This window comes from Pectinophora gossypiella, chromosome 29, assembly GCF_024362695.1.
Source record: "Pectinophora gossypiella chromosome 29, ilPecGoss1.1, whole genome shotgun sequence".
In the NCBI taxonomy this organism is placed as follows: Eukaryota; Metazoa; Arthropoda; class Insecta; order Lepidoptera; family Gelechiidae; genus Pectinophora; species Pectinophora gossypiella.
Genome location: NC_065432.1, coordinates 3176788 through 3202168, shown reverse-complemented (window position 1 = coordinate 3202168; position 25381 = coordinate 3176788). Strand labels below are relative to the sequence as shown.

General features: G+C 40.3%; 2 protein-coding genes across 5 annotated transcripts in view; one reads left to right on the top strand and one right to left on the bottom strand.

Annotated features, from left to right (window-relative positions):
• Positions 1-25381, bottom strand: part of LOC126379349 (uncharacterized) — a 113982-nt gene that overhangs the window by 29222 nt on the left and 59379 nt on the right. The window contains exon 2 of the mRNA XM_050028055.1: positions 2550-3176. Coding sequence (XP_049884012.1) covers positions 2550-3176 — 627 coding nt within the window. The remainder of the gene's footprint in view (positions 1-2549; positions 3177-25381) is intronic.
• LOC126379383 (uncharacterized) overlaps positions 22105-25381 on the top strand; it is a 53158-nt gene continuing 49881 nt past the window's right edge. For all 4 annotated transcript variants that reach the window (XM_050028117.1, XM_050028116.1, XM_050028115.1 and 1 more), the window contains exon 1: positions 22105-22314. The gene's annotated coding sequence lies outside the window, so the exon portion shown is untranslated. The remainder of the gene's footprint in view (positions 22315-25381) is intronic.

Here is a 25381-nt window from a genome sequence, read left to right as displayed (position 1 = left end):
GCTTAATTATTGTAAATTCATAGCACTAATTGTTATGGATTCTTTTAATTATTTCAATAAGTTTCATTCTATTTAGTTTTTAAAAGTAATAGATCTAAGTTGATTGTCGGCCATATTGGCGGTGGCCATTACTGTTTCGAACGTAAGAGTGTACAGTTCTTATTTCGAAAAATAAAAGATTCAGTTGAGTAAGAGGCAGTTTTAGTTATCAATTACGACGTCACTAACACCCTGTATTGTTTTCTCACCACACAGCACCTCAGGGTATGAATAAATATTCAGTAGGTAACATAACCTCCGGCTGATTGAGGGGAGGCCAGTGCCCAGCAGTGGGACGTATATAGGCTGTTGATGATGATGATGATGAGGTAACATAGTCTCCTTTTGAATCGTTTTTTACATAACCAACGTCTCAACCACCTAAAACTACTGCAGCTTCTCACAACCTGTATAGCCGGGGAAAAGAAGCTGAAAGGAAACCCTCGGCACTAATACTGTAAATGTATCTTTATAACTCCACACATTTAATGAAATCGCAGAAAGGACTGATATCTGATATGAATCCTGGCCGAATTTCGAAAGGTCACCTTATATGTTACGTGCTATGTACGGTCACGAGTATTAATTAATATGTATTTACTTTGGTACCATGTCACATTAACTTTTTGACAAATTGAACTGTAAGTCTCACTAAATGTCAAATATGTTAGTGCGACAGAGTCCTGAAGTGGGTACATTATAGTGCACATGACTGTACTATATAATTAATTGCTCTTACTTTAAGATTTGTATAATTATGTATGTTTTGGGATAGACTTTGTAAAGATAGTTCTAGAACATTGATAAATAAAAAAAAAATGATAACATAATCACAGGACCAAAGCCCGCAGTCGCCATCTTGATTATAGCAACGCAATTGTATCAAAATTACTATAATTGGGGACGTATGCCTATTTTTACTATTGTCATTTCGTACCTATTCGAACGGCCTCTGTGGTGCAGTGGTTGAGCGATGGGCTCGCGATTCAGAGGTCCTAGGTTCGAATCACCATGGATACATTGTGACAATCACTTTGAGCCTATCCCCAGTTTGTTAAGAATATTGCAGGATGATCACCCGATGGTCAAGGACCATGGAGGTGATGGAAAGTAAGACGATCGGAAGGCAACAGCCGTTGCATAGAATAAGGAATAATACTACGTATAGAACGGCAACTCTCCGCTCCCCACCAGCGGCTGAGCTAGGTTTACCTCACCCCCCCCTCGAACATAGTTGAGACTTCAATCGTATGACGTCAGACGTCAAACACACAGATGCGCGTGTACGATAACGTCAAAATGTAGTGTCTGTGTAAAACGAGATTGTTTGTATGAAGTGTCCGGGGTGTGGCCGTTGGTCGTTACATGAGTCATGTTAGGGCCTTTGGCGGCTCAATAGTAACCCTGACACCAGGGTTGATGAGGTTGGTAATCCACCTCACAACCCACACGATACAAGAAGCGTTACTATGGTATCGCGTAATATCAGAGATAATATCTATAATAGATAAATAATAGGTTTGACCTTCCATCATAGGGTTTGAAAGGTCACCTGCGCACACGCCGTGGGAATTACAACGCATCTACATTTCGTAGGTACAGTCATGAGTAATATCATATATACCCGCATTAGAACCCTGTCGCACTATCATTTAATGAGACTTTAATTTGTCAAAAAAGCTAATGTGGCATGGTATCAAAGTGTATACATATTAAAACACATAATAACGGGTTCTTACCGCGTTTAAAATAGGGATATGAGACTCCCGATATTTCGACACTGTTGCAAGTGCCATTATCACGAGATGACTGATCAGATTGGAGTGGAGTAGGTAGATCCATAATTTTGATAATAACCGCGTAAACTTAAAACAATGTATACATATTAGTACTCGTGACCGTAATGCTAAAATATATCTTGGTATTACCATAGTACCATTACATCACCATCTCCTTATCATTATCCGGTTTTTCACAGGGTCCGCTAACCTAACCTGAAGATTTGACAGGTCCGGTTTTTTACAGAAGCGACTGCCTGTCTGACCTTCCAAACCGTGAAGGGAAAACCAAAGCTTGTCTTTATAATATTATTTAAAAAAATCTAAAGTTTTCGGTTACCATTTAGAGGCGGACGGATTTACCAAAATTACTACAAATTGGGGATTATCCTGATAGAGTTTCCTTCCTTGTTTTTTTAAACAATTTTATAATTTTCCGCTGCACTAATATTAATACCGATACGAAAATATTCGTAAATAAATCAATCAATAGGTAAATATACGTAATAGTCACGAGAGCGTTGCCAACAAAATTATTTACCGTTCATTGCCACTCTGTCTGTGAGCACTTACGTCCTAAAATCTCCATGCAAAATTCTTGGGATTTCATGATGAGTCAGTCAGTCAGTCAGTGAGTCAGTGATCTTTCGCTTTTCTATACAGGGTGGTCCAAAGGTTCACGTACAAAGTCAAAAAAATTGACATAGGGCTAGTTTACAAAACTCAACTCACCAACAGTGGGAGGCATCGTCAGGGGCTCCTTCGGCGGCGGCGCCACATCTCTTCCAAACTCCGCCACCGGTACAGACGGCCTTTCAAATTGCACCTCCTGGTATCCTCCTGCTTTAACACCATCGGGAGTTGGTTCCCTACTCTTCCTCGTCTGCAACATGTTGGAAAACGAGCTAAAAACAGCACTCGCCATTTGCGGCAACACCGTCGGTAGTTGAGAAAAGTTCTGAGCTATATCCGCTGTTAAACTCTGCTGCACATCTTTCTCAGGCTCATTCAAGTTAATTTCTTCTAAATTCCCCTCTGTTTCTTCTAAATTTGCGTTCTTATCTTCCTTTAAGACGCTATTAATCGGAGCGCTGACGTATCGTGTGCCGTGCAACCTAGCAAAGTATTCATTCACGTCGAAATCATCGTCGGATTTCACTGAGGCCTTTGACACAGTTGATCTCAGTTTATCTGAATCTTTTTCGCTTTTTATGTCGCGTGGGGGTGTGGTGAAGTTGGTTGGTGGGTTGTGGGGTTGGTTTAGGGATATTGGATTAGAATTCGTGTCGCCAGATGGGTAGTTAGAGACGGCATGTTCGTGCTGCTGCAGGGTACGCGATTGGGACCCGGTTTGTTGATCTGTAACAAGCAGAATATAACAGTTAATTTTAAGGATCTTCATACATTGATTAACAATAATTGTGTCATTTATTTACATACATAAACATAAACAGCCTATATACGTGCCACTGCTGGGCACAGGCCTCCCCTCAATCAACCGGAGTAGGTATGGAGCATACTCCACCACGCTGCTCCACTGCGGGTTGGTAAAGGTGTTTTTACGGCTAATAGCCGGGACCAACAGCTTAGCGTGCTCTCCGAAGCACGGAATCATCTACTTTTTCAGACAATCAGGTGATTCAAGCCTGAAAAGTCCTTACCAAACAAAGGACAGTCTCACAAAAGTGACCTGTGTCATGTATTTATCGAAGATTATAATAAACTACAATCAGAAACCATAAATCAAGTACAACTTAGAATACACAAAACACTTTAAGTAACATAAGTTCAGCTTAGATATCGTATCTACGTTTTGGGTATATATTTCCTAATCTTTTGTTAAAAAAGTACAAGTACAACAAAAAAGGAAACTGACACAGTTTAGTTAAAACACACATAATGATTTTAAGGCGAGGTTAAGTGTAGTAATGGTTGTCAATGGGTTTCCCGATAGTTACGAATTGGGAGAAGATAAGAGTGACCGGATGTTGAAACATCGACCAGCGAAGGAAAGTAAGTCTTTATCGTCCTAATGTAGGACATAACATACTTCCTTTGTATTCACGCAATTTGTCTAACATACATATAAAAAAGAAAACCAAAATCTTGTTAGATAACAAAGAGAAAAGGTTCTCTATTTTTACTCATATTTTTTTTGTAATAATTTACCATGGCATACTGTTACTTGTCCTATTATTAGTTACGCATAGTATTAATTTGTCATAACTTTTCAAGCATAATTTTGAAACTCTTAACACACACACACACACACACACATACACACACACAAACACAATAGTATACAAATATACTTTAATGCAACAAAATAAAAAGAAATAATTACAAAAGACTCTTAACTAGGTACATGGCAAATGGCGGCCTAATCGCTTAAAGCGATTGCTTCCAGACAACAATAAGGCGAGGAAAAATGAAAAAATTGAAATTGAAAGAGTTTATGCATTAAAAACTTATGCGTAAAATGCGATTAACGTACTTGTTAATAAATTATGGATTCACTCTCTAGGTATACTACAGTGTCGGCGAGTGAAATTTGCACTATTTATAATCAGTGCTGTCGACTGCTGTTAGTGCTGTAGGTTATCTAAATTTGTACGGGACATCTGTCATTTTAGGTGCTGTAGAAAAAATAATAGAAGAATAGAGTGTAGAAGAGGAAGGGGAAGACAGACCTTTATCTGTGCTGAGGTTTTTCTTGCAGCTTCTTTTCCCCGGCTATACAGATTATGGGAAACTGCAGTAGTTTTAGGCAGATGACACGTTCGTTATGTAAAAATTGGCGATACAAAGTGTAACCCTAGGCGTGCATACCGTGATCAGATCCAGGATGTTTTAATTTTTTTTTTCTGACGTGACTTATTGTAGATTTGCCGCAGATGGCATTAACTACTTGGCCGGACAAATGGGGAGCGCTGAAGGCTCTCACCCGGTACAACGTTTAAGACAACAGGCATAACAGGCCGGGCGCGAACCTCGGTTCAGAGCGTCGTCTGAGAGGAAGAATATTTAAAAGAATAAATCGACTCTAGCGGGTGGTGTCGCGAGCTGATTAGATTGCTGATTGCCTCTATGGCTAGAGTAATCGGGTCGTTGGGATCGTTGATTACATCCTTCAGACGCCGATACTTTTCAGTACCGTCCCTAAGCGGGATGTATGTTTTCAACAAAGGCCATATCAAGAGTACTCTAAACCGGCGAGCTTGCATGAATTCTTTGATGAGAGTGGAAGAAGTGAAAGTAGTGGCGTACCCTATAGGAAAAATAAAAATATATACAGGGTGTTAGTGACATTGTAACGAATACTCAGAGGGATGATTCAGACCATGATTCTGAGTTAATATCAAGTGGAATTTTCCGTCGCAAAATTCATGTTATTTTTTTAGTTTTTTTAAATTATTTTCAATTCTATACTTTTGCGATGGAAAATTCCACTTGATTAACTCAGAATAATCAGCTGAATCATCCCTCTCAGTATTCGTTACTATGTCACTTACACCCCATACAAGTACATACAGTAGCCATACGAGTAGGTATGGGTGTTAGTGACACTGTAACGAATACTGAAGGGGATGATTCAGACCATGATTCTGAGTCGATATCAAGTGGAATTTCCTGTCGGAGAAGTCATGAAAATTTTAGAGCTTATTTAAATTATTTTCCGTTCCATACTTTTGCGACGGAAAATTCCACTTGATATCAACTCAGAATCATGGCCTGAATCATCCCACAAAGTTTTCGTTACGATGTCACTAACACCCTGTATACAAAAAAATATAGGTAAAAAAATAAATATATGAAAAAAATATATATATAATATGTATTTTTTTTATTACATACATAAACTCACGCCCGTAATCCCAAATGGGGTGGGCAGAGCCACAAGTAATCAAAGACAACTTGCAGCCACTGTTGATACGAAGTCCTAAGATGGATATGATGAACCTTATGGTGATAAGGGATCAGCCTATCGCCCATAACATTAGTCCATCATGTTAGAGGACGCAATCCCTCTGTCGGTTTTTTTTTATTATTATTTTTGGGAAATAGGCGTGGTCTGCAATATGTATGGTACGGCTTAGATGACCATGTCCCGTCGACACGTCGTTCCTGGCAACACTGGGTAACTGGTGTCACCAAGATCGACAGAGCCACTTTCTCCCTAAGTGCAGCAAATTGAGCGCAGATTAATTTAGAATGCGTTATCCCCAAGTAACATAGGCTAGAATCAGAATCATTTATTCAACGTAATTATCATGGATAAAAGGTTCAAAGGTTCTCTCTCTTTATTTAAGAGCTGCGCTCTTGTCGGTGGAGTAATCGCCATTACTCCATAGATAGGGCGTGTAGAACGGTGGTTGCCCCAATCGCCTTCCGTTCCGCAGTACACCGACCGATGTTCTAGCTAGAGCCCTACCAGATTCCATTTCCTCGGCCTCCAACCAGTACTGATACCGCTGCTGCCCGGCATCAGGGGTGCGCTTTTAAAGTAGCGGCGCCTACTCGCTACGTCACAAGATCGTCATAGAACCTAAGTAGCATTTTATAGGTTAGGTTCAAAGGTTGCCTGGAAGAAATTGCTGCATGAGCAATAAGGCCGCCTGTTGTGCTTTTCTGTATATGCTGTCCTTATCTCTGTATTTTGTGTCCATTGTGCTCAATAAAGTATTTTATCTATCTATCTATGGATAAACTTGTTGAAGGTCAATGTAACATTTTGTATTTACGTCATTTCGCAAGGTGTTATGGCTGAGGAGAAATGACAAGAAACTGCAACAGCAACACATCTTTTAAATCAATGAGGGTACATTACAAGTTATTTAATAACTAGAGGAACACATTTAACACCAGACATGTTTATCATTTAGGTAATCATTAACCTTATAATAAGCTTTTTTACATAAAGTAAGATTCACGTGAGCTTTAAATTTATTCTCTGACAAATTTAAAATATTATCTGGTATTTTATTGTAAAAACGTATACATAACCCCAAAAAAGATGAATTTAATTTACTTAATCTAGAATTTTGAACAACAATTTTCTTTTTATTCCTTGTATTGTAAGTATGCCTTTCACAGTTTCTCGGAAGGAGAGATACATTTTTACGCACATACATAATATTTTCATAATATCAGTATAATATCAGCTATAATATCAGTTAATACCTGGGAATCGTTAATAATGTTTCTTGCTATTATTGTTTTCGGGAGGTGGAGGCTTGGAGTCCTAAAATACAGGTTATCCTAGTTTAGGATCCAGCCTCTACAATACCTGTATTGTGTAACAACATTGTTATATTCATCATCAGCCCATTAACGTCCCCACTGCTGGGGCACGGGCTTTCCCTATGGATGGATAGGGAGATCGGGCTCGAGATGAAAACTTTTTTTTTGTGGTCACCCATCCTATGACCGGCCTTTGCGAAAGTTGCTTAACTTCAACAATCGCAGACCGAGCGCGTTTACCGCTGCGCCACCGAGCTCCTCAATTGTAATATTATTTATTAAGTACAAATGTAAACTTTATTTACTTCGGAAAGTTTGTAAAGCACACTCCTTAGTCCTCCTCCCGTCTTTGTCCTTTGTTTGTAAAGTTTTTTGTTTATTTGTTTCGTCTGATAGAGCGAAGTGGAAGAGAAGTACGAAGAAGGCAGACCCCACCATCAGATGGGAATAATAAATGCCAAGGAGAGAGAGAGAGAGAAAGTTAATTTATTTATTTACTTAAGTTACTCTACGTTTCATCAACAGCCTATATCAACCAGCGGGGGTATGGAGCATATTCCAGGACCAACGGCCTAACGTGCCCTCCGAAGCACAGAATCATCTTACTTTTTTGTTCAGGTGATTTAAGCCTGCAAATTCCTTACCAAACAAAGGACAGCCTCAAAAAGTGATTTCGACAACTTCCCCATCGGGAATCGAACCCGGACCTCCAGTTCGTGAGTCTAACTCTCTAACCACTAGACCACGGAGGCAGAGTGACTCTACGTTTATCCGTAAATATAAAAATGAGTCGTCATGGTCAGTCTTATAAAAATATACTTGAATCACTAGCGGTACGGCTCACCAGTCCACCAGTCAATCCACCAGTTGGAGATTTCTCCTGCAGAGTGTGCGGTAGAGTTTGCCGCTCTAGGATTGGCTTGCACAGCCATGAAAGAAAGTGCATTTCTTCGAGGCAATGACGTCATAAATCGTTTGAAACAGACGTATAAGGCCAATGATGATGATGATGACGGCTCACCACCTAACACGTTGGTCTAACACAAAGTTCGGTGAGGTGCGGGTATCGCAGGAGAACTGAAGTCACCGACATAGCTCGGAGAATTGCGAAGCTGAAGTGGCAGTGGGCAGGACACATAGCGAGGAGAACCGATGGGGCGGAAAGGTTCTGGAATGGCGACCACGTGTCGGACGACGCTCAGTGGGTAGGCCCGCTACAAGGTGGACCGACGATCTGGTGAAGGTCGCGGGAAGCCGCTGGATGCGGGCAGCGCGGGGCCGATCGTCGTGGAGATCCTTGGGGGAGGCCTATGCCCAGCAGTGAGCGTCGTACGGCTGATGATGATGATGATGATGGTGGGTATCTAGTTCAACTTGCGATGGATGTATCTCTGACTACCCCAATTGGGAAACAGTCGTGGGCTTATGTAACGCAGCACATCATTGGTGCGCAGGGTGCGGGCCAGCCCCAGCAGCGTCCTGAGCGTGTTTGCGAGTAGGTTTGACTGTCAGTACATGCGCCATTGTTGTATGATGCATTTACTGACAAACAAAAACTACTAGTAATTTTAATTTTATTGTATTTTATTTTGGTTTTAATTTAATTTTTTTTTTTTAAGTGTGTAATTAATTAATGTACTTAATATGGACCATTATGTCTGAAATAAATGATTTTTGATTTGATTTATGTAATGTTTGTTGTTATGTTTAACGACACGAAAAACCCACTTTTAAGATCCAGTTCTTCGTCAAAATTACACTAATTATCGACAAGTGGGTTGCACCTTTAGCCTTCTTTGGTTGCGCTAATAGATAAATGAGTTCTTGTTGGATTTTAACAGAACAGAATGTTACTGGTTCATATCCCGACTCGACCTCTACACCACTGAATACGACTTTATCAGTGCAACAAAACAAAGACTAAAAATAAACAATGTTTAAAATACAGGGTGTTAGTGACATCGTAACAAATACTGAGGGCGATGATTCAGAGTTAATATCAAGTGGAATTTACCGTCGCAAAATTCATGTTTTCTTTTTAGTTTTTTATTATTTATCTTCAATTCTATACTTTTGCGATTGAAAATTCCACTTGATATTAACTCAGAATAATGAGGTAAATCAGCCCTCTCAGTATTCGTTACGATGTCACTTACACCCCTTACCAGTACATACAAGTAGCCATACTAAAGTGTTTTTATAATAAAGTGTGTTGTAGTGCTCATATTCTGAAGCTCTTGAGTTGATTATTATTAGGTATTTTGTGTGTACTATTTATATAAGTAGGTACATATGTTAGGTTATGTATATAAGTTAGGTATATATTATATTTGTAAGTATGTTATATATTTATTTGCATGTATTTATTGGTAAGTTGTACTTACAGTGTGTACCCGCAATCTTTCAATTATTTTTTTTTTTACATTTTTCCTCACCTTATGGTTGTCTGGAAGAAATCGCTTTAAGCGATAAGGCCGCCATTTGCCATGTGCTTAGTTAAGATACTTTTTGTAATTATTTCTTTTTATTTTGGTGCAATAAAGTGTATTTGTATTGTATTGTATTGTACGTAGTCGTTACATGAGTCATGTCACGGGCCTTTGCTCTATAGTAACCCTGACACCAGGGTTGATGAGGTTGGTAATCCAACTCTCAAAGAGAAGAAGACCGCTTATCGCTATCGCTCCACTAATGTCGATTCATCATCATCATCTCCTTAGCATTATCCCGTTTCTCACAGGGTCCGTTTACCTAACCTAAAGATTAGACAGGTCCGGTTTTTTTTACAGAAGCGACTGCCTGTTTGACCTTCCAACCCGTGAAGGGACCAGCTTACAGGTTAGGTCACATACCTTCAAATCAAATCAATTTATTTGTGAGAATACATAGAATACAAAAAAGGTGGTAAAATAATTCAAATAACAAAGTTGCGTTGTGTTGCGACGCTTCGAAAATGCATTTCTTGGGAATGTGGATTTCCTCAAGATGTTTAAACCAAAAAAATAGGGCAGTGGTTTCCCTCTTGCCTTCCGCCCCGCAGTACTCTGTCTGACTCGAGTGGAGTGGCGCCCTGTTTCTATGCCTATGTTATGTCTTTTATCATAAATATCCTCGAGTGGAAGGTATGTCGTATGCGGTATCTGTGAGTGTTAAATGACGAAACATGGTACTGAAAACCACACCGGAACCCACAAAGGAGTGTGCTGATAATCATCAGTCCCCGCGTTACTCCTGGCAAACTGACTCTCATGTTGTAGTCACTTTATTTATTTTTTGTTTTGACGTGACTTGCGTGACTTATCGTAGAACAGCCTCCGTGGTCGAGTGGTTAGAGCGTTAGGCTCACGATCTGGAGGTCCGGGTTCGATTCCCGATGGGGACATTGTCGAAATTACTTTGTAAGGCTGTGCTTTGGTTGGTAAGGACTTTTCAGGCTTGAATCACCTGATTGTCCGAAAAAGTAAGATGATTCCGTGCTTCGGAGGGCACGTTAAGCCGTTGGTTTCGGCTATTAGCCGTAAAAACACCTCCACCAACTCGCATTGGAGCAGCGTGGTGGAGTATGCTCCATACCCCCTCCGGTTGATTGAGGGGAGGCCTGTGCCCAGCAGTGGGACGTATACAGGCTGTTTATGTATCGTAGATTAACTACTTGGCCGGACAAATGGGGAGCACTGAGGGCTCTCACCCGGTAAAGGATAGGGTCTATGACCAGGTTAAATATAGTCCCTGTGACGTGCCCCTTCCGTCCTGCATTGCCAAACGGATGGCTACTATCTCCGCCTCTGCAACCGTTGAGATCTTCACCCGTATCCCTGGACAAGAGTTCTACGTTAAACCCCGTAGGTCTGGGTCCCTAGCTGAACTCAGCCACCATCTCACTCCGGCCCACTGAAGTGGGCGCATCTTACTTACCCCCGCGACAAGGACGCGCTTAACAGAAAAATTAAATTAGACGAGAATAATTAACAAAAACAATTATAATGCACAGGGTAACACACATCAACATAAATTACTGGCCGTTTGGTTAATTGTCCGATTTCCCCAATCGCTTGCGACAATCGTTGCTAAACTATTCTTATCACATGCGCACGCGCCCTTAACTTTAGACAACAGATTTCGTGTAAATTGAGTAATGGTTTGTGTACTCACTTTCGAATACCTTGTAGTTTTTTTTTTATATTTGGTTGGCTTATTTTTTTTTAAGTCATTGTTTCTTCTTCGTCATCTCCCTAGCGTTATCCCGTTTTTACAGGGTCCGCTTACCTAACCTGAAGATTTGACAGGTCGTGTTTTATATAGAAGCCACAGAAGCCTGTCTAACCTTCCGAACCACGAAGGGAAAACCAGCCCAATACAGGTTAGGTCACTTACCTCCGAAAATGCATTTCTCGAGTATGTGGGTCTCCTCACGATGTTTTCCTTCACCGCTGAGCACGTGATAATCATTTATGATCCAAACATTAATTCGAAAACAAATTCGACAATCATTGGTTTGGGCCTGTGCTGGATTCGAACCTGCGACCTCAAAGTGAGAGGCAAGCGTTCTACCAACTGGGCTACCATGGCTCCGGTACCGTAGTTAACGTTCTACTCTAAGAATTACTATTTTTTTTCTATAGCAATACACAAAAACAAGTTCACAAAACACGTTAAAAGGCTAAAGGTCCATAAAAGCTTTTAATAGTTATCAAAGCGCACAGATCTGATGCGCGTAGATTGCGCGCACGATTGTGCGTAAAATTGCGCGCGTGCGCATATTGGGGTCAATGACCGTGCGCTTTCTCGCGACAGACAAGCTGTCTGAACGAGCGATTACTAACGTAACACTTAATTATGTATGTATATCTTCGTTGTTGTAGCTGTGATGGCTCAGTTGCAAGAACCGTCGACTCTCATTATCAGGTCGTAGGTTCCAATCCTAGCATGAGCCTAAACCAATGATTTTTGAATTTGTTTTCGAATTCATGTTTGGATCATAAATGATTATCACGTGCTCAGCGGTGAAGGAAAACATCGTGAGGAAACCCACATTCTCGAGAAATGCATTTTCGGAGGTATGTGACCTAACCTGTATTGGGCTGGTCCCTTCACGGGTTGAAAGGTAAGACAGACAGTCGCTTCTGTAAAAAACCGGACCTGTCAAATCTTCAGCTTAGGTAAGAGGACCCTGTGAAAAACGGGATAATTCTAGGGAGATGATGACGATGAATCGACACTAGTGGAGCGATAGCAATAAGAGGTCTTCTTCTATCGTGTGGGTTGTGAGGTGGATTACCAACCCCATCAACCCTATTGTCAGGGTTACTATAGAGCCGCCAGAAGCCCCTGACATGGCTCATGTAACGACTACTAACTTACATCAGTAAGTAGTAACCGAGACCAACGGCTTAACGTGCCTTCAGAAGCATCATCTTACTTTCGGACAATCTGGTGATCAGCCTGTAATGTCCTATAACCAAACTAGGGATCACAAAGTGAATTTCGTGATATGTCCCACAGGGATTTGAACCCGGGACCTCCGGATCGTGAGCCCAACGCTCAAACCACTGGACCACGGAGGCCGTCGCGGAGGCGATAAGCGGTGCATGAGGGTAATCGTCGACCACGCCGGCGGGGTCGGTATCGGGGTCATAAGTTAGCTCATACACGTCATAATATAAATGTAAACACAAGTACCGCTGCAGCACAAGGCAGGCATATATTATACAATGTGGTCAGGGCCGCCGTGTGAATTTATACCATAATTGGATCCGCAATACATTCAACACTTACCATTTTAAGTGTATACAGGGTGTTAGTGACACATACAGGGTGTTAGTGACAACGTACCAAAAACTGAGGGGGATGATCCAGCTCTAGATTTCCCGCTCAGAGACGGTACTGAAAAGTATCGGCGTAATATACGATCCCGACGACCCGATTACTCTAGCCATAGAGGCGGCCAATCAGCTCGCGACACCAAACACTTCAGGACCCCGATACCGACCCCGCCGGCGTGGTCGACGATTTCCCTCAATCAGCGCTTATCGCTATCGACCCACTAGCGTCGATTAATTCTTTCAAATATTTTTCCTCTCAGACGACGCCCTGAGCCGACGTTCGCGCCCAACTGGGCACCCTCAGGACTGTTGTCTTAAACGTTGTACCCGGTTAGGAGCCTTCAGTGCTCCCCATTTGTCCGGCCAAGTAGTTAATGCCGTCTGCGGCAAATCTACAATAAGTCACGTCAAAAAAAAACAGCTTTATTTTGATTTGATATCAAGCACAAAGAACACGAATTTAGCGACAGAAAATTCACATAACATAATACAGTGCATAACAAACAACAAAAGGAAATATTTAGAAAAGAAATAAGCTCACGACTGTATCCCGTTAAAATCCACTTGATATCAACTCAGAATCATTCCCCTCAGTGTTCTATAATATTCAGCTCATGATTCTGAGTTGATATCAAGTGGAATTTTTCTATCCACACAAAATTTCGCGACCAACCATGTATTTCGCGACGGAAAATTCACATAACATGACAAAAGCTCACGAAGCTAGGGGTGGTATTAATAAACGAATCTCAGCTTTGACCCTGCCCTCAAGATCATGTCAATGTGACAGTTCTCATATAAAAACAGAGACTTGAGCATGATCTTGAGGGCAGTCTCGAAGCTGAGATTCGTTTATTAATACCACCCGTTGTTTGTTATTTTTTTACCGACTTCAAAAAAGGAGGAGGTTCTCAATTCGACCGTATATTTTTTTTTTTTTTTTTTTTTTTTTTTTATGTTTGTTCGGGCATATCTTCGTCGTATATGAACCGATTTTGATAATTCTTTTTTTGTTTGAAAGGAGATATACCCAAGGGGGTCCCATGTCAAGGAAGTCAGGATCTGATGATGGAAGACCAGAGAAATCGAGGGGAATTTTCAAAAATCGTAGGAGCGACTAGTGCGTTTGTAAAGTCATATTGATCGGATCGATCTTTAGGCTTCGGGAAAACTTCCCGACCTTCGAAAACTGGTCAGCATCAGGGAGATACCCTATGGCCTGGCAAAACTATACAACCTGGAGCAATTTTTCTTTCACGAAACGTATTTAAATCTTGATCAAATTCAATCGCCGGTGCAAAAAAACAAAATGGCGGAAAAAAAAGATGGCCGCCATACAAAATTTTGTCGATTTTGGAAGAAGCCCGTTTGGGTAAAAATAATGTATGGGGCGCTTACTCAAAACGTCATGTAGAGTACGGAAATACTTTCTGGTCACCAAAAACTGCTCCGCATCAGAGAGATACTCTACGGCCTGGCAAAACTATCGCACGTGAACCAATATTTCTTTCAGAGCACTTATTTAAATCTTGGTCAAATTCCATAGCGCGTAAAAAAAAAAAACAAAATGGCGGAAAAACAAGATGGCCGCCATACACAATTTTGTTTTTTCAGAAAATGTCTCGGGATATAAAATATATATCGGGGTTGTGATCGGATCGTCATGTTAAGTATGGAAATACTTCCCGATTTTCGAAAACTGCTCCGCATCAGGGTGACACCCTACGGCCTGGCGAAACTATCACACCTGAACCAATTTTTCTTTCACGAAACCTATTTAAATCTTGGTCGAATTTAATGGCCGGTGAAAAAAATACAAAATGGCGAAAAAACAAGATGGCCGCCATACAAAATTTTGTTTTTCCAGAAAATGTCTTGGGGGTAAAAATGATGTATAGGGGTGTGATCGGAACGTCATCTTTGAAAACTGCTCCCAATCAGGGAGACATCCTACGGTCTGGCAAACCTATTGCACCTGGATTTTGTTTGTTTCCACGACACCCATTTAAATCTTGGTCAAATTCTGTCGCCGGTGAAATAAAACAAAATGGCGGAAAAACAAAATGGCCGACATACGAAGAGGGACAGTTTCGAATAAACAGGACACGCGAGCTGCTTTAGCAGCGAGCGAACCACGCGAAATCTACTGTATCTATATGTATGCGTGAGTGTGTATGATAGCAGCTTCCACTGACAACCACATGTGTGTATGTACACATACACATGTGTGTGTGTGTGTGCGTGTGTGTGTGCGCGCGCGCGTGTGTGTGTGTGTGTGTGTGTGTGTGTGTGTGTATGTGTGCGTGTGTCTGTGTGTGTGCGTGTATCTGTGTGTGTGCGTGTGTACGTGCGCGTGTGCTCGTGTGCGTTAGCGCGTGTGTGAGTGTGTGTGTGTAAACATGTTCATCAATAATAATTGTGATCACTACTAATAATATATTATATTATTATATATGAATATAAATCAGAAAATCTGTCTGTCTGCATCTTTGCTCGGTCTAACCATCACTTAAAATCGTAAAATAAAATAAAATTTTTAACAAAAAAAAAACCGACTTCAAACGCAAAACTAAAAAGCAATAAATAAATTTACTTCGCACAAAGTAATTAGTACGTATTTTCAATTAGTTAATTAATTTATAATTCTGAAGTCGGTGCCAAGTAAATGCTACAACAACCCTACTACAATATCAAATTACTATGTACACACAATATTGTTTAATACCTATATCAAAGCAATTACAAAACAATGTCAAACAAAAAATTACAAAACAATCAGTATTGAAAAATATATGAATCGGTACTTCGTTGTAGCATTTCCTTGGCACCGGCTTCAGAATTATAAATTAATTAACTAATTGAAAATACGTACTAATTACTTTGTGCGAAGTAAATTTATTTATTGCTTTTTAGTTTTGCGTTTGAAGTCGGTTTTTTTTTTGTTAAAATTTTTTTTATTATATATATATATCATGTTATCGTGTTATTCTCAGTATTTGTATTGGGAAAAAGAAAAATACTGAGAATTATTGAGGACAGAAGAACCCCGGAACACCCCGCCCCTCACCAATTCGTATCGGGCGCCACCTCACCCCTTCTGGGGATTACTTTAGTAAGCTTTATTGTTAAAGGACCGTAAACCGCTAAAGAGTAAGAGAGAGAGCACGTAATGTGTCTCGCTCGCACTTATGCGATACGAATGACATTTTTGTATAGTGTTCCTTTCCTATACCATGTAATGCACTAGTTTTATACCACCGCAAACAGTCTCTGCTCTGTGTCGGTCTCTGAGTGTTTAAGGGTGGTATTAATAAACTAATCTCAGCTGAGACTGCCCTCAAGATCATGCTCAAGTAACTGTGTTTATATGAGAACTGTCACATTGACATGATCTTGAGGGCCGTCTCAAAGCTGAGATTGGTTTATTAATACCACCCTTAGTGTCTGCTTACCCCGGTGGGAAATAGGCTTATGTATGTATGTTACACCATCGAATAATAGCCTCCGATCCGGAGGTCCAGAGTTCAAATCCCAGTGCAAACACAAACATCACGTTATGATCTCTAGTTTGGCTAGGATTACCAAAAGCTTTACACCTTTCCAACCCTAATGAAGTAATGACCCGGTAAAAAATAAACAAGCAATAAATATAAATGAGACAGGAGACATGTGCGAAAGAGAAAGGTTGTAGTTTGAATCGTAGTAACTGGACGATGATATGCGAGACAGAAACATTTTGTATTTTAATGTATAACTAGATTTCGCGTGGTTCTCTCTGTATTTGTTCGAAACTGCCCCCCCACCCCTACAACTCTGTATGGCGGCCATCTTGTTTTCCGCCATTTTGTTAATTTTTCTTTAAGTTATACCTGTGATTTTCTTATCCGCCGAAAAGGACAGGGACGGATGATTGACAGTTGTTTATTTTAGCAAGAATGAGCAAATGAATTAATGAGTGGGTAAGTACAGTCAATATAATGTACCCACTTTAGGACTCTGTCGCACTAACATATTTGACATTTAGTGAGACTTACAGTTCAATTTGTCAAAAAAGTTAATGTGACATGGTACCAAAGTGTATAAATATTAATGCTAGTGACCGTACTTACAGGAATCAGCACCAATATTATTGTATCATCACTACATAGTATAAAACAAAGTCGCTTTTTCTGTCCCTATATCCCTATGTACGCTTAAATCTTTAAAACTACGCAACGGATTTTGATGCGGTTTTTTTAATAGCTAGAGTGATTCAAGAGGAAGGTTTATATGTATAATAACATCCATTAAATAGTGGAGAAATACTGTTATTTTTTGAGGTTTTTAATGTGATGTCGTAAATAATTTCATTTTTTCCTCAGCATTGCACCCAAGCGAAGCCGGGGCGGGTCGCTAGTGTCAGTATATGACTGAATGTGCTGAGCCATAAAACTTACTTACTTCCATCACAATGTATGATCCCACCTCCCCTCCATTTACTACAGTACCATTCATCATTTCATCTTCAACAGTTTTAATAAAAAGTATACGGGCGATGGGCTAATCACAGCCCAGTCGGGCTAGTCGCAGTGATCTTACGGGGCTACAGCTTCAATACCCGGTGCGGCAAAAAGTCATGAATCGTGTCTGATAAGGCACACAGATGATAAATAAATGGAATTACTCCACCGCACGTGATTTATCCTCATTTATATTGGACAATGCGTATCTGCCAGTTATGTAAGTGTCATTTATCTATTTCGATGAATTCTCCGTTTTATCATCACTAATTTAAGAGCCACACTATTAGACTCGTAAAGGAGGCTATTGAAATCAGAAAACACAAAAATTTCAATAGAGAAGACGGGTTCAAATTATCGAGCATGTGGAATCCAGCGGTAGGTGTTGTGAAAAGCTTAAAACGGCCTAATGTGGTGACAAAACGTGAGGACACAGTGAGTGCGGTTTGTCGTAGTGTTCAGTTCCGAACATTCCGATATCAAATACATAAACAAGCAGCAAAGAAAGAGGGTAGACAGATATGTCTGCCCGTAGAAAATTATGGATCTACCTACTCCACTCCAATCTCATCAGTCATCCCGTGATCATGATACTTGCAACAGTGTCGAAATATCCCTGATTTAAACGCGGTAAGAACCTGTCTCTTCTTCTGTCGTGTGGGTTGTGAGGTGGATCACCAACCTCATCAACCCTGGTATCAAGGTCAAACCCGTTATTATGTGTTTTAATTATGATAATAACCGCGTAAACATAAAAACAATGTAGCCACGCTATTGTCGGTGTAGCATTCTTCATGTTACTTTTTAAGGAAAAATAGAGCAGTGGTTTCTTGCCTTCTGCCCCGCAGTACTCTATCTGACGCGAGGGGGATGGCACCCAGAGTAGTCTATTTCGAAGCCGTACTAGGATTCCTGTCCTCCGCCTCTGAATATTACTGACAGTTACTGCTGCCTTCTGTCAGGTTCCAGGTTACAGTCCCTGTGACGCGCCCCCTCCGTCCTGCATTGCCATACCGATGGCTCCCATCTCCGTCTCAACAACCGTTGAGGTCTTCACCCGTATCCCTGGGCAAGGGTTCTACGTTATACGTAGGTCTGAGTCCCTATCCGAACTCAGCCACCATCTCACTCCGGCCTACTGAAGGAAGAGGCGCCCACCCTCGCGGCAAGGGCACGCCGAACAGGAATTGCCCCAGTGGAGGGCAGAGAAGGTGACTCTGTCCCCCCTGGGCCCGGATTAATGGTGGTATGCTCCATACCCCCTCCGGTTGATTGAGGGGAGGCCTGTGCCCAGCAGTAGTACGTATATAGGCTGTTTATGTTACGTATGAAACCAAAACCAATGGCTTTTATATTCTTTAAAGATTTATATTGTCTAGTTTACAATAAACAATATTACAAGCGAAATCTCCTTCTACTATCGTGTGGATTGTGAGGTGGATTACCAACGCCATCAACCCTGGTGTCAGGGTTATTACTGAGCTGCTATAGGCCCCTGACATAACTCATGTAACGACTACTAACTTACATCAGTAAGTAATAACCGGGACCAACGGTTTAACGTGCCTTCCGAAGCACGGATCATCTTACTTTTGGACAATCAGGTGATCAGCCTGTAATGTCCTAACCAAACTAGGGATCACAAAGTGATTTTTGTGATTTGTCCCCACCGGGATTCGAACCCGGGACCTCAGGATTGTGAGCACAACGCTCAACCACTGGACCACAGAAGCCGTTACGAATGAATAGCTCTATGTATTTTGTGTAGACTACAAACGAATCATCGAAAATATAACAATAATCAACACATCCGCAAATACATGTCAATACTAAGAAATGATGAGGAAAAGTCATTTCTTTCAAACACAAAACCGTTCCTGGTATTTGTATTATCTGTCCAATCATAACTATGTCGGCGTACTATCTACAATTTTTTTTCTATGATACATCAAAGTTACCGACAAATGTTAGTTTAATAGTCAAGCTTCAAAGTTTGCATGATTCACATTATATTGCTAGGCATACCTAATTCGTGATAGCCTTGTTCTGGTTTACATCGTTGTGTCATAGGTTCAAATCCTGACACGGTCTCTAAACCCTTGAATTCGAATTTATGACTTCGAATTCTTGTTTGGATCATTGTATTTGTGCCTGGTTAATGGCAATAGAACCCTTGCCCAGGGATACGGGTGAAGACCTCAACGGTTGCAGAGGCGACGATGGGAGCCATCGGTACGGCAATGCAGGACGGTCACAAGTCACAGGGACTGTAACCTGGAACCTGACAGAGGGGAGCAGTAACTGTCAGTACTATTCAGAGGCGGAGGACAGGAGTCCTAGTACGGCTTTAAAATAGACTACTCTGGGTGTCATCCCACTTGCGTCAGACAGAGTACTGCGGGGCGGAAGGCAAGAGGGAAACTTCTGCCCTATTTTTCCCTAAAAAAGTAGCATGGAGAGTGCTACACCGACAAGAGCGTGGCTCTTAAATTAGTGATGATGAATGGCAATAGGTTCACCCTCTATTTCAGGGTCTGTAACTTTAGTTCGAATGTCAGTAGTTCGATGAATGCTTATTCGACTGAAATATTTTTTCGAAACCCTTTTTAACGAATGATCATTCTTCCGAGTCAACTTTGTATCGAACCCCTCTTTTACCGACGAACGGTTGACCGAAGCATGCATCGAACAACTGGAAATTCGAAATGTGAGTTGTTCGATGAATGCTTCGGTCAAAGCTGACTCGGAAGAATGAGCGTTCGTTAAAAACATAATTCGAAAAATATTTCAGTCGAATAAGCATTCAACAGCCTCCGTGGTCTAGTGGTTAGAGCGTTAGGCTCACGATCTGGAGGTCCGGGTTCGATTCCCGATGGGGACATTGTCGAAATCACTTTGTGAGACTGTCCTTTGTTTGGTAAAGACTATTCAGGCTTGAATCACCTGATTGTCCGAAAAAGTAAGATGATTCCGTGCTTCGGAGGGCACGTTAAGCCGTTGGTCCCGGCTATTAGCCGTAAAAACACCTCCACCAACCCGCAGTGGAGCAGCGTGGTGGAGTATGCTCCATACCCCCTCCGGTTGATTGAGGGGAGGCCTGTGCCCAGCAGTGGGACGTATATAGGCAGTTTATGTTAAGCATTCATCGAACTACTGACATTCGAACTAAAGTTACAGACCCCCTATTACATGGGACTTAAACAAAGATGGTGAGGAGTGGCTGAGCCCATACAATACATCTCCGCCTATCCCTTTGGATATTCAGGCGTCACAGGCGGGTTCCGAAAACGTCGAAATATTACCTAATGACTATAATGTTGTAAAACTATGTAATTTTGATACTTTTACTGCTAAACTGGCCATAAAAATTTTAGCTTTCCGCTCGGTAATTCACTATTTTACAGTTCTCTATAATTAGTTAAGGTTCGTTATGCCATGATGTACAATGTCGAGATTCTCTGCTGAGCAAGGATTAAAAAAGAAAAATTTAGTACTGCTGTTTTTTTTGACGTGACCTAGGGTGGTATTGGTGCTAATTCCTGTAAATACCATCTAATTTTATTTTAAGTTATATCTGTCCTTTTCTTATCCGCCGAAAAGGAAAGGGACGGGTAATCGACAAGCATAAAATTTATGGAACACACGTCAATTTTAAGCACAAATCTAAACCAACCGTCTAAAAATTTTACGTCAGTCAATAACCCGACACATTAATTTACTCATTCTTCCTAAAATTAAGAGCTGTGAATCATCCGTCCCTTTCCTTTTCGACGGATACGAAAATGACGGATATAACCTAAAATAAAATTAGGCGGTGTCTGCAGGAATCGGGGCCATTAGTAAACTAATCTCAGCTTCGAGACTGCCCTCAAGATCATGTCAATGTGACAGTTCTCATATAAAAACAGAGACTTGAGCATGATCTTAAGGGCAGTCTCAGCTGACATTCGTTTATTAATACCACCCTTATTCTTCTTCTATCGTGTGGGTTGTGAGGTGGATTGCCAACCTCACCAACCCTGGTGTCAGGATTATTATTGAGCCGCCAAAGGCCCCTGACATGGCTCATGTAACTACTTACTTACATCAGTAAGTACTTAGTAACCAGGACCAAAGGCTTAACGAGCCTTCCGAAGCGGATCATCTTACTTTATGTACAATCAGGTGATCAGCCTGTACTGTCCTCACCAAACTAGGGATCACATAGTGATTTTTGTGATTTGTCCCTTTTATTTATTATAATTATTTCCTTTTATATAGTTATTTCCCACCGGGGTAAACAGAGACTATGGAATTCCATTTGCTTCGATACCGACATACTTCTCTAGCTTCCTCCACGTTCATCAATCGTTTCATACAAGCACGCCGGTTCAGAGTAGATCTTACTGAACCTTTTCTGAGGACATCTTCAATTCGGGCAATGTACGTCCTTCTAGGTCTTCCTCTGCCAGCCTTACCACAAACCTTCGCTTTATATACTGTTTACATAATTTATATAAATATAAAATACCGGTTTATTTGAAAATTAACGGCTTCATCTACCAAAACAATGTCTTCCAAAAAAACCGCCAGGAAAACAGCAATCAAATCTAAAACGGATTTCCTTCAATTTTCACGGAACCACGTTGATAAGATAATAATTTTTCACTCTCACTCACCCGCCATTGCATAACGCCGTCCACCATTGATCGTTCTAAAAGACACCTGCGCCGGATCACCCGCCAGTTCGCGATTGACCTGCGCACGCGCACCACGTAACGCGAGTAAATCCAATCCAAACATCGTTTCGAAATAAGTTTCTTAACAGATTGTGACATAAAGTTATTTTTGTTTTGCCGTGCAACTGAAAAGTTTTGACAGTTTTCGAAAGAGGTTTTTTTTTTAGTTTTTCCGTGCTGTGTTTGTGTTGTTGGATGCTTCACGTGTTTTTTTTATGTAAGTTTTAGCTTTGCTTGTTTGTTACGGTTGAAAACAGGTGTGATAATATGTGATGTTTTTGACATTCTGGTGACTACATTAAGACTTTTATTGTTATTTGAATTACCAAAGCTAAAATAACCATATTGGTGCTAATTCCAATATATACCATCTAATTTTATTTTATTATAGGTGCCTGTCATTTTGTTATCCACCGAAAAGGAAAGGTACGGACGATTGACAGCTGTTAACTTTAAAATGAATGAGCGAATGAATGAATAACCCGGGCGAAAGAACTAATTCTGTCGGGTTATTGGGCAATGTAATATTGTTAGACGGTTGTTTTAGATCTCTGTCTACATTTGACGTGTGTTCCATAAAGCTTATGGCTGTCGATAACCCGTCCCTTTCCCTTTCGGCGGATAAGAAAATGACAGGTATAACTTGAAATAAAATTAGATGGTGTTTACAGGAATTAGCACCATTGAGAATTTATAATTATATTTTTTTAACATCGTCTAGTAGGCACTATCCTATGCCGAGGTTTTTCTTGCGACTACTTTTATAAAGAAAGAAAGAAAGAAACATTTATTACTCCCGGACACCACAGACACAGACAGACAGGTACATTACATTTAACACAGGATAGAAACCACACGGAAATCAATAAGTACACAGACAAAAAAAAAGTCCAAAATAAAAAGAAAAACAAACCAAAATCATAAAAACAATAATAATAAAAATAAGTATTCTAAATGCAACGCACTGACGGCCCGATCATCTGCGGTGGAGTCCGGAATAAAAGGATCTCGCTCAGCATAAATCGTTTTCCTCGGCTATACAGATGCCAAATGGTATAACTCAGTTTTAATAAAGACATACGTTTATCGTCGCCTTGTAGATAAAAACACATGATTTTTGTTAACTAGACCTCGGAATAGACAATCTTTCAATCCAGGTATAAAATAGTGGACTCAACTTTTAGTCGCAATGGAATGAATTGAAAGAAATCCGAGGTTTTATTGTTAAAAAAACCACATACTTAAGAATGTAAACAAAAAGCCGCTTGAGTGGTCAAATGGTACTTATAACAAACAAAAAAAAAAGGAAAACATGAAACAGTAGGACTAGGGCCCTGTGCTGGGAGGTTTTCTGGCCACGTCTTTCCCTCAGCGTTACACCTTCCGATGTGGTAATAGTTTTACAGCTAGTTACATAATATGTAATTTAATTTTGACGTTCAAAAAGCGCTGAAAAATAAATATTTATGAATTTGAATTAAGAATTTTTGTGGTTTTTATTATATGACTAGGATATGTAAATTCTCTCCTGTGATTGGTTGAAACTGACAACTCCTGTAAATTCATTTGATATTTTAGACAATCATAGGGTCACCATTAAACAACTGTCAAGAGAGAAACGCGGGTTACGCGAACACGCCGGTTGAGATGCTGGAGTAGTTTTAGATAGATTAGAGAGATTTTAGATAGAGAAGTAGTTTTAGATAGAGAACAGCCTTCGTGGTCTAGTGGTTAGAGCGTTAGGCTCATGATCTGGAGGTCCGGGTTCGATTCCCGATGGGGACATTGTCGAAATCACTTTGCGAGTCTGTCCTTTGTTTGGTAAGGACTTTTCAGGCTTGAATCACCTGACTGTCCGAAAAAGTAAGATGATTCCGTGCTTCGGAGGACACGTTAAGCCGTTGGTCCCGGCTATTAGCCGTAAAAACACCTCCACCAACCCGCATTGGAGCAGCGTGGTGGAGTATGCTCCATACCCCCTCCGGTTGATTGGAAGGAGGCCTGTGCCCAGCAGTGGGACGTATATAGGCTGTTTATGTATGAGAGAGATTTATTTATTTATTATGTTTGCCAATAGACAAAAACACTTTTACATTGATCACCAGATTTCCCGACAGTAAGATGATCCGGGCTTCGGATGGCACGTTAAGCCGTTGGTCCCGGTTACTACTTACTGATGTAAGTAAGTAGTCGTTACATGAGCCATGTCAGGGGCCTTTGGGGGCTCAATTGTAACCCTGACACCAGGGTCGATGAGACTGGTACTCCACCTCACAACCCACACGATAGAAGAGCCGAGGGTCTAAAAAATAGAAGCACTGAATTTACCTACATTATAACAATTATTATTATTAAAATTCAAAAATATCTTTATTCAGTAGGTACACTTTGAATCGTCAATTTTTACATAACGAACGTCTCATTCCACGAACGTCGCACAGGGCCTTAGACGTTCTTTTAAAAAAATACACATAAATTAATATTAGTTTATTCTTTCCGACATACTTAAACAATTACAATAAATTACTATAATGTTTATGCATATAATGCTAAACTTTACATACAAACGTCATGTATTTCGCATGACAAGTGTATTTAATTTAAATCTTAAGTTATTTAAGTGTTAACAGTGCCATAACACGACATAGTAAGTTGTATAATATAATTGTAAACAAACACAACCGGTTTATAATATTATTATAGATACTAAATTTACATATGCTAATTTATTGACACATACATAAAACATTATGGGGCATAAAAAATAAATACACTAGCAATAGAACAGATGAGGATTTGAGTACATATTATACTCAAAGGTTGTTACTTGGCAATAAAGCCGCCTCATGTACTCTTTCTATTAGAAAGAAAAAAGAAAGAAACAAAGAAAGAAATTTTCATTATATTCGGACACCACAGACACAGACAGGCACATTACATTTAACACAGGACATAAACCACACGGAAAATAAAAAATAAATAAAAAGAACACTAAGATTAAAAATTAATACTCATAGCCCCTTTTTTGTACTTTTTTTTATTGCAATCCCGACTCGAGATCGCAAATTCGAGATCCCGCGGGATTGGAAATATTAATCCCGCGAGATTTCGAAATTTTCTGGATCTCGTCTAGTTCATAAAAAAAATTGTAAAGCATGGCTGAAAATGATGAAAACTATTTGTTTGTGATAGTGTGTTGTAATTAAAACAAAATATTTTTTGAAAGAAAAAAAAAGCCTTCATTCTTCAATATTAGTTAACTGAATAATTAAGTTTTCTTTGGA